Source organism: Pyrgilauda ruficollis, unplaced genomic scaffold (assembly GCF_017590135.1).
Source record: "Pyrgilauda ruficollis isolate IOZ18807 unplaced genomic scaffold, ASM1759013v1 scaffold36, whole genome shotgun sequence".
Lineage (NCBI taxonomy): Eukaryota > Metazoa > Chordata > Aves > Passeriformes > Passeridae > Pyrgilauda > Pyrgilauda ruficollis.
The window spans coordinates 6,777,461-6,792,986 of record NW_024525045.1 but is presented as its reverse complement, the minus strand read 5'-3'; the positions used below and the strand labels follow the sequence as shown (position 1 = coordinate 6,792,986).

The following is a 15,526-nucleotide window of genomic DNA, read 5'->3' as shown; positions in this document are numbered from 1 at the left end:
TCTCCTCCTACCCAGTGTCTCACCCTTTTTATAACAGGCTTCCTCCTGCAAGGGAGCACCAGGCTGTGCTTCACCAGAACTCAGGAAGGCAGGCCCAGTGTTTTAAGGCAACAATCACATAATTGCTTCCTGAACATGATGAATTAACTGAAAGCTAAGCCTACCTTTGTATTTTCCATTATCCAACCTTGTAGTTTACATGTGCAATTACTTAATTTTGTTTTAACTGGACAAAAACCCTGCCTAAGGGATAGTACACAACAGTAAATACTATTACAATAGCACATAGGATGGGAAATGCTGAGAGCTGGAGTTCTAGAGTACATAAATGGCTCAATTCCTCAGGCAGAAAGTTACCCCAGGAACCAAAGGTTACTTGCTGCTAATTAAGTATTTACAACTGCAGATGCAAGACTTATTTCAAATACACATTAAAGCCCTTAATGTATTTCATTTATTGTGCATGTTTGTATTTACCTGGAAGGAGCAACGCCAACTAAATTAGGACCCAGCCCTCTGAACAGAGAACGAGGGCCCTCATTTTGCAAGATCATCCTAGAAAACAAGAATACAATATTGTAACACTCAGAGCAAAATTCAGGAATGCACCAACCACCAAAACTACCTCGTGAAAAACTTTCATAGTTACTGGCAATAATACAGTGCATACCACAAAGAAAATTAATAATTTCCTAGAATCAGCATAAGAAATTACATTATTGCTCAAAATACCATGAAAACCATAAACTAAATGCAGAAATAAGACTTGAGATCTCAATACAGACTTAACTTGTATGTAGGAACACATACACATACAGAGTTGTCTGTTAGAAAGTTAAAGAAAGTGTCCTTGAATCAGGGAGAAAATACTAAGCATGGAAATGTTTCCATTCATGTAAGTTGTAGATTGTTCAGGAGGCAAAAATACTTCATTCTACACTACATTCCTTTCACCACCATTCAGCTCCCAATGTTTGTGAACTTTTTTGAGTGGGAGGGCCAGGGAGCAAAAGGCAGGAGAGGAAAGAAAGAGACGTTAGAAGTCTAGTTTCACTCAGTCATTGCTGTCTGAGAGCGATCCTGGAAGATGTTGCTCTACTGCCTATGACACCCAGCCAGGGACACGTTTGGCAATTTATTATTTTCTCCTCTCAAAGGGAGACCTCAACACGGCTTTGCATGTGCTACCCCAGTGTGATTCCACAAGACTCTGACAGGACACTAAGTTTCACGGCAGAAGTTTGTATCTGTAAGGCTGTTTTTCTATTTATCCTGCCTTTCTCATACCCATAAAATGCTGAAATCCTTTAAGGATTCAACTAGAAGCCCATTATTAGCTTTATTCTTTAAGACATGGTGATTATTTTGACTATAGCAAAAGAAACCTGAAAACTTCAAAGTGAGAAGTGATCCCTTCTAGAGGCTGGTAGGGATTCCCTCCTATCAGTTCTGAGCTGCTGCCTGTGTGCTCCTAACCAGGCACTGCTGCTGGGCTGTGGAGCCAGTGGTTTTTTGGCTTTTAATTCATTGCAGGGAAGATAATCCTTAACCTACCCATGCAAGGTAATTCACTGATAGTAACTGAGACAGGAGTGCAACCCATGCAGAGTCACAGCCACAGCAGAGTCCTCACATCTCCTGTACCATGTCTACTATAAACACAGATCAGGAAAGATTGCTTGGGTGACAGCAGGGTGTAACCTTGCACATTTGTGGAATTTACAGGAAACATGGTAAAAACAGCGAGGTGAGACTTCAAATAAGGCATTATTAGTCCTTTGGTTTTGCATTATGGATCCCACATAGTTGGGGATTTTAGGAAGAGCTGAAGACCTATGCACCAAGGTACCCTGGCACAGTAAGAGACTATGCATGAATATTCAGTTCTAGTGAAATCAGTCTGCCCCACAATCTAGATGCTAATCACATTGGTATTTTAAAAAGTATGGTAGGACATGGGAACAGAAACAAAGACTATCTGCATCCCATTACCTGAAATTGCTCTAGCAATTACTTTAGAACCAGATTTAAAGTTAATTCTTAACTACATTCCCAGATGCTACAAAACAGAACCTTGTGCTTACTGATTTAGAAGCATTGGCCAATGCACACAAATAGTTCTATATATTTCTTCCTCAAAGAACCGTGCAGGTTAATGACAAGTCAATTACTCAATAAAGCCTTGTATAAATGGCCATTTTGTTTGGAATTTACTATCGGAACAAACAAGTGAAAGCAATCTATAGCACTAAAAGAGATTCCAAGCCTATTCTGACTTCCTGATTTCAATGGTGCTGATTCACCATTGCTCTGCTGCTAAATCAAACTAAAAGTTTACCTTTGCTTCCACTAAGCAAATATAAACCAGTGGTTCTGCAGTTACCACTGTTATTTAGGAATACTGACATTTAATGTGTCCACCAACATCCCAGCTTTTTGTCCATAACAATCAGCTATCCTTTCACTATATGGGCAGCCTTGCTCCACAGCAGTAACTGGAATACTGAACACACACTCAGACACCTTGGAAATACAAATTATTTGGACCTGTCTGTCATCATGAAAGCATTTCTATGCCTTGCCATGCTGAACCCAATTAACATGATCTGTATCCACTTAAAACACTACTACCACATCATGTGTTACACATGTATATATGCTCATATAGGTACACATGTATTCAAAGCAGCAGGAATCTCAGGGTCTTTGAAACTTAGGAATGAAGTGTACCAGGTCTAGTTGCTTCTTTTGGATCTACAGTCCCAGAATTTTACAGGGCAGCAAAGAGCTAAAGAAAGGTTGCAACAGACAGGATTATCATGGAGGTAGTTACTGATGCTGTTTTGCATTCAGACACCAACTGGAGGAGTGCCAGAGGCTGCACTGAAAATAAAACACAAACTTCTTGCATTAAAGAGCAGATCAGAGGGCCTGCACTTGTTTATTTGCCCGTTAAGGGCAAATCCATGGTTGGAAGAGCAGGAAAGTACTCCATACAGCCCCAACTGACTTTATGTCACATGGAGAGCCTGCACTGGGAGGCTGGTGAGATTTCCATTAGCAAGACCCCAGGTTTAAATTGTGCAACATGAATGATGAGAAAATGTAATATGACATACAACACAGATATTTGAGAAAAAAAGAATTTTGCTTTTGTTGCCAGAGAATAGAGTCACCTGTTTTTCTGAGTTTGTTTCCTGACAGAGATGCCTTTCAAGTCACCTCCACTGATGCTTAAGATGCAGAAGTGATTCTACAGCAGTCATTTCACTGAAATTCTGACATAATTTGCCTGAATCGCTCTGCTTTTAGACTGAGTAATGTGAGCCTTGAGCACTGCATGGAATTTGCTATGACACAATCAAAATCTGACAACTATGAGTCAAAAAATACCTAATGACAGTAGGGGCATGACAGTGACAAAGGAACCCAGTTTAATTTCCCCACTAAACAGCCCTAGTACTTTAACCAAGAATAACTATGTCCTGTAAGCATGTATTTTTATTATCACAGTCCATTGCCATGTCCTGTGGGCCATACAAGCCTTTTAACTGTAGCCTTACGACTTTCCTGCTGGCTCCTGAGCTACACAAGCACTGCAAACAAGGAGAGGTATCCCCTACTCAGTGAGGCACTACACAACACAGATCACTGCAAAAGCCAGCCTTAGCTATTTCTTACTAGCTCTAAAAGAATTTTAGAAGTCACACATCCACCAGAAGATATTCAAAGGCAAAAACTGTGTGGGTGGTGAAAGCTGAAAGAGACTAAGAAAGTGAGTTAATTTTAATTGCCTCCATATTCAGTAATTTCTATGATTTGGACACAAAACAGTTAAAAAAGTCTTACACTAACACTTTTTCAGGATGAAAATGGGACACTTAAACACTTAAGTGTTAGTGAATTTTGGGGATGCAGTCTGGAGCTGTGAGTTGTACAAGGCATATATGCTCTGGCTACTTCAACATACAAACTCAAGCATGAAGGACATTCAAAAAATTGGAAACACAGTTAAAAGGCAAAATATGGAAAATCACGCTCTTGTAGCATCATGGCAGATATAAGTCTGAATTTTTTATACAGATTTTGATCTCCTCCCTTCCCAAAATGAACCCAGTGCGCCAGGTACACTCACTTCAGACAGTGGAGAGGTCCAGGAGAAACTCTGGTTACTCGGTTGACAGTAGCACCATTCAGAGTGTTGAGATGAACTTCAGAGATGTAGAGAGTCACAGAAGAGGACTGCAGTCGTGTTTTTACAACTTCCAGTGGACATGTCAGAATTGCACCAACAGTACCTCCACATCTGCAAAGATAAACAGGACAATCAAGTTTTTAAGAGAAAAAGAAACCGAAGGATACATTCACATAGAATTGACATTATAGTCAACACAGTTCCACTACAAAAAGTGAAGAACCAGTGGAAATATTTGTGACAATGACAGTTATTCACCCTTGAAGGCAAGCAAGCTGCTAAGTCAGTCTGCAAGCCCCACAACTTGAAGTGAAAATTTAAACAGACAAAACGTAGTGAAGGTGCATAGTACACACTGTTCAAATCAGTTCTGGAAAGTAGCTCAGTAGCTTCAATGTTTAACTTCTTATGATAAATTTTACCCTTTTTTTAATGTTTAATATGCTCCTGACCACAAAAAAGGTGCCAAAAATCCCTAAGGGCAGAAAAGATTTATGCACTATGCACACAGGACTATGTGTAAAAACTGGTCATGTCTGTGGTGTTGCAATTTAGTAACATCTTCAAAAGCCCAACTGTATTTTGGTCATTGTACCATGAAAGCAGCAATGGTCCAAGTGCTTCCCTAGCTCTGCCCACTTCAGCAAGGCAGACCAAGTACTGTAGAGTACAAACTGCAAAGCCAGAAGAGCTCAGGTGGCTGACCAGGTGAAGACTTGCTGGCTTTCCTTCAGTTTGCTCTCACTCCTGAGAGCAAACCAAGGCAAGCCATGCACAACTTGTGCTGACAGCAGTTCCTGCCCTTCTGCTCAACCACAGCACAGCCAGAACACTCTGCCCTGCCCAGCTCTGCTCACAGCCTTCCTGGGCTTCTTCAGAACTCGGTTATTAATATCTACAGTCCTAGCTCTGCAACTACAGCCTTGGAGGGAAAAATAGCAAATCCACAAATTCTGAGCTCCAAGACAGTCTCTTGAACCTTTCCAGAGATCAGTATTCTTAACATTGCTAAATACTCTTCTTAAAACTATGGCCAGGACACTACCTATCTCCTTTAAAAAACAAACAAACAATCCAACCCAAAGAAGCGAAACTAGATCTCAGTTCAAGTATTAATACTAACTACAGCTCAGTCTGAAATCCACTAACACATAAATACGATTTGTACTAAAGTCCAAGGGCCCATATTTGCTTCCCCAATAAATATAAATATAATAACATATACATAACTAGAAGGGCTTGATTCTGACAAGATAGTTATCAGCTATTTTTTTTCTAACACAAGAAGCTCAAACACCCCCAAATAATAAGCTGTAAGCCTGTTCAAGTAATTTTAAAATGCTTTCCAAAATGAGAAGGAGAGTTCAGTCCAAATTAGGAGTAATAGCTAAGACATCCTATAAATTTTTATAGGAGGGTAGTCTGATGACTCTCTTCTACCACAGAGAATATCAAAAATACAGCACTGCATCCTACAAACCTAATCTGTTTGTATGAACTGAACTGAGAGGTGCCAAGTAGAAGTTTGATGTTCACTTAACACTCCATTTAAACCCAGTGACCTGGAGGTATCCCATTACTAAGCCTAAAGGCATCCTGCCGGTCCCTAGCTCCAACATTAGGCTGAGGTCTTTTCTCTTTCAAGGTTTAATTGAGGTAAGATATCGAGTTTCTTTGCCAGTCTGGAAAACAGTGTTATCACAGGAAGATGAAAGACAGTCTTTCAGCGTGTGCTGCACACATGCAGTTCCAGCCTGACACAGACATGAGAGCAGCCTGCTCTGAATGAGCAATTCACTTGCTTCTAACAGTAAGCTACAAATAGACTTATTTTAAGAGTTGCAGAAAGAGAGTAGACATGCTAATATTTATTTTAGCCAGGGCTGGAAACAGTAAGAGCCTGTAACGTGAAGGTTCAAAGCACGAACAGCATATGAGAAGCACACATTGGTCAGCTCCCAAAACAATTTGACCTGAAGCTACTGAAGCTCTAAAGCTCTGAGACAGACAGAAAGCTGTCTGTTTCCTGCAGTTCAAGTCAGACCCCACTCCATGGTAACATGCCTGTGCAGGCAATGAAGGAAGTTGGCTTTAGAGTTTACTTCCTTTCCTGCAGCTCCTCCATTTCTGTTCTCGAACTTACTCTTGAAAACTTTTCTGCATTTATTTTGGACAGGTTACACAAGGTTACTGTTGCTTGTTTTCAAGCAACAGTAATCACAAGAGAAAGCACAAGGTATGATTTATATTAATGAGATAAATGCTATGGAAGTAGGGAAGAAACGAGGACAAAAAAACCTTGATCTGCATTCTTGAACAGGGCTTGGAGTTTGGAGCCCTTACCCTCTCTCCCCCCCGCTACACCATGTTTAGAAACATTTTCTAAAGTTGAAGATTAACACTGACCTGGAGATCATGCCCTGCATGCTCCCCTGCACCACACCCAAATCACAATGCCTGACTGCAGCACTTCTATCAGACATTCAGGGCGGATGGGCAGACACCCTTCACTCAGCAGTGGATTACTGGGGAAGGGGGCTGATACACAGCTGTAGCCACATTTCTCTTCACAGAGAAAAGCAAGGCACAACTTCCAAAGGATAATTTCTGGGATTCACATTCTCTGAACCTCAGAGAAAGAAAAAACAATTCTTATCTCATTTACTGCTCCTATGTTGTTCACAAGTGGAATGCATTGTGGAAGATTGCTTACCTGAAGGGAATTGGTAATTGGATTCAGTTTAGATGTAATGTAATATAGAGGAAATATAATATAGAATAATATAGTATAATAAATTAATTAATTAGCCTTCTGATAAAATGGAGTCCTCCTCGTCATTTCTCCCTGCCACGGGGGTCACTTGGAATCCCATACACAGCTACTCTGTGCTTGCTGTTTTGGCTGCAGCAGGCACTGGTCAGTGACAGCCAGCAGACACAACAGCAGCCAGCACCATGCTCACATGCATCTTAAAGCAGCAGATGCACCTGCCTCCCTTTAAGAGCTTTTTCCTGCACCACATTCTGCCAGAAACTTGGCAGTTTCTTGCTGTTGTGTTTCCTTCGTTAGGCTTTTCTTAAACAATTTAAGAGGTCTTCAGTGAACCCAAAAATATTTTCAATGTTTTCCACTAACTATTGATAGTTTGAATTAAACTTCTTCTCTGTCCCTGACCTTCAAGATCTCAAATTTCTTCTTACAGCTGAAGAAAGCGAAGAAGTTTACAGTGCTGTGTGGTTCTGTGAGTCTTGGCAAAATCCCCAATTCCTACTTCTGTCAAAGTAACGCATCACTTTCCCAGCCCTCAAAACGCCCCATATAAGAGAGACAACATCTGAAACTGAAGCAGCGAAAGAAATGTTTTGATATGTTGAGGAACCAGAACTTTCTCAATGGTCACAAGATCCACTGAGTTTGAATTACAAAGGCATAATCCAGTAACTACCCTGACTTGTCTATTTCACTTGACCTTTAAGATAAACACCTCAAGGCTCGACAAAAATCTGTTTACGAAAAACTCCCAGTAAACAGAACTTGTGGGTAAACAAAGAAGAAAAACAATTAAAAATATGCACTCTGTACAAATAAGCAACTTTTAAGAAGCATAGCAGCTGTTTTGTTACAGCATCAAGGACAGTGTATTTTACTTAAGAAGTGTATTTCCAGCCTTGCTTATTTAAGACACTACTGGGAATACCACCAGAGACAGCTAGAATTTTGTGCTCGAGTCCTGGCAGGTCATTAACAGCCAGCCACCAGGTCCACCCTACAACAAGTGCTCTGTAAATTGCCAGCAGATTGCTGCCACCTTTCCTGCTCCCCTCCTCACTGGTTCAAATTAAGGGGAATACTTTTAGTTTGCGGTTTAACATAAATTAGCAACTAGAACAGTTCAGAAAAACATTTTTTTAACAGTTCAAAAAATATGAGACTTCTTCTCAACAATGCAGGTGGGATTTTGTAAATTACTTCAGAAATTTCTACTCTCTAAAACCACTCTGGGCTTGAGTTTCTCCAGTAATGCATGCACCAGGCCCCAACAAGTGTGACCTGTAGGAACATTTACTAATGTGTAACTTTTTCTCCAGGATTAGATGAATTTCACCTGCTAGAGTAAGTAGGTGAACAAACACACTCCTGCTGACACAGTATAAATGGGAAGTGAAGAATGGCAAGACCCGAGACACTCCTATGTCTGAATGCTTACTGCATTTCCAGTGAATGCTATTCAGAAGACCACTTGCTCATCTAACCTATCCTAAATGTGATATTTGCCTCTAATCAATGTTTACTACAATTCTTCTTCACCTTTACCATGTGAGTGTAAAAAAAAAATTTGCAAAGCTGACTTTCAGCAAAAATACCTTGATCATAAAAGGATATGAGAATCCACCTGTAGGCCCCAAGTAATTTGAAAGGGAGAAAAGCAGAAATCAGTAGGTAGAATCACAAAAATAAATACATAGGTTAAAAAAGAAAGACTAAAACCCCACTAGTAATACAGTCAAGCTAGAGAATTAAAACTTCAACTTGAGCCTTCTTGTACAATTTAAGAAAAGTCACATTCAGTGGAACAAGACACATGGACATCACAAGATGTTGTTATCATCTGCAGGATCACAGCAAATCTAAAAGAAAAACAATAAAACTAAGAACAGTTGTCTACTTGACAACTTTTGGACAGAAGAATCTAGGAAGATGGCAATGGAGAACATTTCTTCTCCAGAAAGCATATACTGAAAAGAAAAAAAAAAAATACAACAGAAGAAACCCCACAACATATTTAATTTGATCCCAGCTGGAGATTTAGAAGACCATCATCTCACTGGTTTAACAGAAACAAATCTGGAACTATTGGGCTTTAAATTCTGCTAACTTTCAACAGGTACAGCTCTGACAACCATTTTCCTCAGACACATCTGCATTATTTGTGTGACACTCCAAGTAAAAAAAGACACACATGCTTCAAAAATCTAAACCTGTTTGGCACTCAGATCCCAGGTTCTCCTTCCAGACATGGCTACACAAGAAAGTTTTTTTATTGCAAGGTTAAGGTACCTGCTAAGGAGTCACTGCCCTTGTCCAGAGCAGCTAAGTGTCTTCTACTGGTACCCTCCAGCCCTGCAAGTACCCCCAGCATGCATGAGGGTCTCAAACTCAGCCACTGGACTGTCTAGAAATGCTCTAAAGCAGACTGATATTCCAAACGCCAGTGTAGCCTGACTTCCAACTCACACTGTCAGTACACATTTTTTTACTTCCTTGAGATAATAATGTATTTTATGAAAACAAAAGCCATGGCTGCCTAGTGCTAGTTTCAGATTCACCTTTCACAGTAGGTTTGTAACCATAGCCTCAAAGACTTAAAGATAAAGCTTGACCCTGTTATCTTGGGTCTACATTAATTCATGTATTTTACCAGCTACTTATCTTTCCTGTACAAAAATGAAAGTTCCATGCAAACACTGGCTGTCAAATGAAACAGCACGTAAACTGAGCTCAAAATTCTGTCAAAAAAAAAAAAGTACCCAAGCCACCTACAAAGAGAACAGAACTTTTTCTCTCTTCATCAGTTACTGCAAATTCAGGTCCCAAGTCTCTCAGCAGTTTCATGCAGATGCCTTGCAACCAGAGTAGCTTTCACATCAACAAAGCTGCAGCTTTGGATATTACATTTATATTATCAGTCTTCAGAGAGTATAGAAGGGCTTTAGCAAGTACAGCTTTCAGAAACAGCATTTGTTAATCCTGAATTTCCGGGTTTTTCTACTGTTCAACTAGAGTACTAGCAGCCACAAACCCTTAATCACTCTACTCACCAATTATGTTTCTTTGCTGAAACTTAGTGCAAGTTAAACTCACATCCATAAACTACAAATACTAACCAAACTTGTGGTGTGTAATGAACAGTGTAAAAATAAAATCCCCCGATGTGTTGCCACATAGAAACTTACAAGTGAAAACAGGAAAAACACCAGCAGGGGATCAAGCATCACTGGGTTCCATTATCCAAAACAAACATCAGCATGAACAGTGTAGCTCTTATTAAGAGATGGGGTAAATCAATATTTACAATAAAATTTGTATTAAGTGAAAACAGCTCAAAGCATCGAGAAAGAAACATGAGAAAAATACCAATGGCACAGTTTCTCAAGTACTGACAGCAATTTTCATGCAATTTAGTAACCCCATGGAGCAAACCCCAAGCTTTAAACAAACACTGTCTTATTTTACACAAAAGTGTATCTGAATATAAAGACAACCTCAAGTTTGGGCAGAAAGGCACCAACCTCCTCACTTGCTCTGAAATGCATCCAGGGTTATGCCACTAATGTGTTTTAGGGCAGAGAGGAGCTGAATGCTTGGCAACTCAGTTACGGCTCAAGGGGCTCTTTCCTGAAAGGGTGTAAAAAAGCCCCCATCATCCCAATACCTGCTACACATTATTAACAATCTGCTGAAATCAGAAAAACCCAAGGGTCTCTTACCTTTCCTTCATACATTTCAGCAGAGTCTGATCTTGTTGAGAATTCAAACACTTATGGTAAATACATCATCTACATCTTAACTGTTTTAGCCACCGTAGGGATTTGCTAAGAACCTCTGTCAGGCAGAGTATGATTACAACTACAGACCAATTTGAGACACTTCTATAATCAAGATAAAGAAGCTCCTCCCTTATACTTCCTCACACATTAAATTAGAAAACAGCCAAAATACTGCAAGAAGCACCAAGAGCAAAGAAGCAAACCTGAGACTATCCAAGCGTGAAGTCAGAAAAGCAGCTGTCTACCTCCTAACCCAAGCCCCTCCTTTTGCTGAGGAAACAACACTCACACAAGTTCATTGCTCTGATGGAAGCTTCTATGATACACAATTACTGTCATAAGCTTTTTGGAAATTAAGAATAAATCAGGAAAACCTGAACACTATTTTTGTAGCTAACACATGAGTTTTCACTGTATGGTTGCAAGGCAGTACATTCAAAACATATTAATATTTTCTATAAAGGAAAACATTAAGGTTTCCTATTACTTTTTAAAACACAGCCATAACTTACTACTTGAACTAAAAATGTTCATCTACATCCTACATTTCAATCGCACAGCTTTTTAATTTAAGAATGAAGAATGTTCAACTGCATCCTTGAATAAGTAGCACCTGGGTTTTTACTACCTACATAATGTCTATAGTAACAACAGTTGCTGTTTGACTAAGTGGGACAAAAAGAGAAGATACACAAAAAGCCCATACAGCCTAGGCAGCTACAGAGAAATCCCAGGATAGTCCCACTTATGTTACTAAACCAGCAATGTCATCTGTCAAAGTTTCATTACAGAAAGCAGGAACTGAAGAATGAACTTGAACGTCTGAGGAAAAAAAAAAAAAAAGGCATCAGCAGATAGAGATAATCATGTTGTTTCCACAGAGGCTCTGGTGCAACTTAAAGGCAAACAAAGCTACAAAGCTTCCTTCCTCTAAGTTTCACTGAAGACTAAAGATCACTCAGGTGATCTGCAGTGCACCATGCTTGCAAAGTCATGAGATGACCCCAAAAAACTCTTCTACTGCCAAATGTGACCAAATACACAGTGTTAGCTTGGCTGAACTAAGGTTACAGGAAACATGTGGCTCACACTCACCCTTTTCCTCACAGCATAACCCCTGACCCAGCTGGCCAGCGCTACCCATGGACCAGACTACTCTGCAATAAATAGGAATGTGCAAACTGAGCTGAGCAATCCTCATCTGCTCTCAAGTTTGAGGTTTACAAACCTGTTTCTCACATAATGCACAATTCTGCTCAGTAATCTCCCCTGTGCAGAGCTGTCAAGCTGAAGGGCTACAATCAGGCACCACTCACAGAATCCTTAGGGCTGGCAGGGACCTCTGCAGGTCATACTGTCTGATGTCCCTGCTGAGGTAGGGCCACCTGGAGCAGGTAACACAGGAATATGTCCAGGTGGGTCAGAATGTCTCCAGAGAAGAAAAGCCCACAGCCTCCCTGGGCAGCCTGTGCCAGTGCTCTGCCACCCTCAATATAAAGAAGTTCTTCCTCATGTTGAGGTGAAACTTCCTGTGTTTTAGTTTATAGTCTTTGCTCATCGTCTTGTTGCTGGGCACCACTGAAAAGTCCGGCACCTCTCTGAGATATTCACATGCATTAATGAGAACCCCTCTCAGACTCGACCAGAAAACAGGCCCAGCTCCCCCAGTCTGTTCTCATAAAACAGATGCTCCAGATCTCTCACCATATTTGTAGCCCTCTACTGGACCCTCTGCAGCAGCTTCTGATTTTTTCTTGATCTCCTGCTATTGCTTTTCTGAATGCTTGCAAGGATGCAAAGTCTGCAGGAAAGAATATGCACTACTACATCTTTGCCATCCTGCTGCATAACTGCTCTCCTCTTAAACAGGGCGCAAGAAATTAAGGGGATGAAAAAGTCCCCCCACAGGCACTAGATCAGGTGTACAATACTTCAAAGCGTGCCAGAAGTAGAAAAAGTTCTGACATGTGTCCAAGTCACTCAGACTTGCTCAGAATCAATCACTATTTTTCCACCTCAAACACCTCAGTCCAGAAGCAGCAAGTTCATTTTTGTCCGTGAGGAGCACAAAGGGAAATCACAGCTCCAAGCTCTCTCATGGGATGCAAGGAGTGTCCTCTATCACTTCTCAACAGTCACGCTCACTACCCAAACAAACTATCAAGGACCCGCAGCTTTCCCTTTTAGGCTGCGTGCCCTTCCCACCCTACCCCTGGAAGGACCACAGGCTTCAGGAATATAGCCCATACATTTTGAATCCTAAAAACATACATTTTGAAACTTCTTTAATAGCTGCGAAGATACAAAAGTTACCTCAAACCTAACCAAGGCTACATCTTTATTTCTGAGTACATTCTTCCCTCCCATTTCTTCTGCCTTTGTCGCTGGAGAGCTGCGTGTGCCACAGGCCCGTAGGGAAGGGCAGCACACACCGGAGCGTTAAAAGGCGTGCCATGGATGCAGCGGCCCCCGGGCAGAGCGTGCCCAGCGGGCACTGCCAGCCCGCGAGGCCGACAGCGAGTCCCGGCAGCCGCTCCCTACAGCGGGGAGGGAGCCCACGCACGGCGGGCCCTGCGTGCTTCTCCACGAAAACGCCAGAGAAGGGACAAACCCGGCAACTGCGATCAGAGAGAGGGGCTGGTTTTACGGGAAGCCTCCACCCCCGCCTCCCCGAGGGCCCGCGTTCCACCCGTGACACAACGCAACACCCGGGGCCGGGCCCGGCCGCGCGCAGCGGCCCGGAAAGGCCTCAGGGCACGGGGCGGGAAGCAGAGCGCGGCCCGCTCTCTCCTCCCCGCGGCCCCCCGGGCACAGAGGAGCGGGGCAGCCCCCGCAGCCCTTCCGAGATGTCCTCAGGCAGCCGTTCCAGGCCGCCGCCACCCCCAGGCCAGCCGGCGGCAGACACAGGAGCGCGGCCAGACCCGTAGCCCAGGGAGGAGAACGGGAAAGCGCAGGAGCAGCTCCCGGGGCTTCACCTACCCGCCAGCAAAGAGATGCACCAGGGTGTCTCTTTGGCTCATCCTCGTCGCCTGCACCCGGGCGGGAGGAAGGAGGTGCCGGGCGCTTCCGCCCCACACTCACGGCGCCGCTCCTGGCAGGGCTCAGCATAAATACGGGCGGGCCGGCTCCGCCTCCCGCTGCCGGCGCGGCTCCGCAGGCACACGGGCCGTGAGGGAAGCGGGGCCAGGCCAGGCCCGCCCCTCGCCGCGGCCGCTGCAGTACCGAAAGTGCGTAGCTATGAATATGCATGAACCCCGCAAACAGAGGCTGCTATTGGCTGCGACAGCGTGACGTCTGCGAGGCACAGGGCCCGCCTCGTGAATATGCAACGAACCTCCTCGCCCCCGATTAAACAGAGGCCGGTTGGCTGCGGCATCTGACGTCATGCCCGCGGTGCCTCATAAGGTCGAGCGAAGGGCTGAGGGGAGCTCCGTGAGGCGGCGGCGGCGGCTCTGCTGCGTGTGGGGCGCGGCTGTCCCGGGCACTGTCCCGGGTGTTCCCGAACTCTCTGGACACAACGCTGTTCCCTGTGCTCTGGGATGACCCTGCCTGAAGAGGGGCGAGGGACCAGATGCCCCACTGTGTTCCCTTCCAACCTGTTGTACCCGCTCGGGCTGAGAAGGTGGCAACCAGCAAGTGCAGAAAATGTGGGGAAAAGAGTATGAAAAACAGCCCCAGTGCCCTCAGCACCCCAGAACAGAAGCATCAGTAAGGTGTGTGGTGGCCTTAGTTCTTTGTTTCCTCTTATTCCCGAATTCTGGGTCATCCCCTCAGCTACTGAAGCAATCCCATCATGCCAAAGAGGCACCCAAACACTGCTCCTTGGGTGTTTCTGAAGGGAATATCCTGGCTCATGGAGTGGCTTTCATCTTGGTTTTCCTCAAAAACTAATGGATAAGTGATGCCTATATAACTTAGATCAAAGTTACAAGGTGCTTATACAGCTTGAATTATAAGATATCAATATAGCCTAAATCATGATTTTTTAATGTATCTATATAACCTGATACCAAAATAATCTAAATCATGACTTTTTATGTATCTGTATAACCGGATACCTATATAACCTGAATCATAGTTCTTTATACAATGTAATGGCTCATATATGGTGAACTAGTTGCTTAATGCTAAATAGACAAAAAAAGAAGGTGAAACTCGCCAGGTGGATAGCTTTAGAGATAGAGAAATATAGTACTAATGAAAAATTGGCAAGTGCAAAGCCAGTTAGCCACAAAATAAAGAATTTAGGCTGGTTAAGACCAGACACACCAAACACCGTAACTGTACATGCTCAAAGTTGAAAAATTCTGAATGCAAAGAAGACCCTGGAAGCCTTCATCAAAGACCCCCAACAAACCCCAAACTGGAAAGACACAAGTGTAGTGCAAAAGAGCTGCCTAATAACCATGAGATCATACAATGTAATTAGCTCTGGTGCATATGTGATGATGTTATAGTGACATAGGACTCCCCTAAAGAGATACAGAGGGTTAAAGTGCCCCAAAAAAGGGGTTTGGAGTCCCTGAAAGAAGTACAAAGGGGTTAGAGTCCTGAATGAAGTCTGATGACTTTTCCTATTGGTTTTGGTCTTGGAATTTTGAGTTTGATTGTTGTATGTGTTGTTTTGCCTATTTAGTATAAAATTAGTGTTTCTTTTCTGTGTGTGTGCTAACAACTGTTACTGCCTGCTGTGTGTCTGCCAAAAGTTTTCACTGTCTATATTAGTGCCTTTAGAGCTATTACTGTTTGAGTGTTTGCCAGAAATTTTTACAGTTTGTTTTG

The 15,526-nt window shown here is 42.8% G+C and overlaps 1 protein-coding gene across 1 annotated transcript in view; it reads right to left on the bottom strand.

Annotated features, from left to right (window-relative positions):
- SLC25A36 (solute carrier family 25 member 36) overlaps positions 1–13,896 on the bottom strand; it is a 29,021-nt gene extending 15,125 nt beyond the window's left edge. The window contains exons 1-3 of the mRNA XM_041475630.1: positions 13,724–13,896; positions 4,136–4,306; positions 478–555 (exon numbers count right to left, since the gene is read on the bottom strand). Coding sequence (XP_041331564.1) covers positions 478–555; positions 4,136–4,306; positions 13,724–13,764 — 290 coding nt within the window. The 5' untranslated portion in view covers positions 13,765–13,896. The remainder of the gene's footprint in view (positions 1–477; positions 556–4,135; positions 4,307–13,723) is intronic.
- Positions 13,897–15,526: the final 1,630 nt, after the last annotated feature.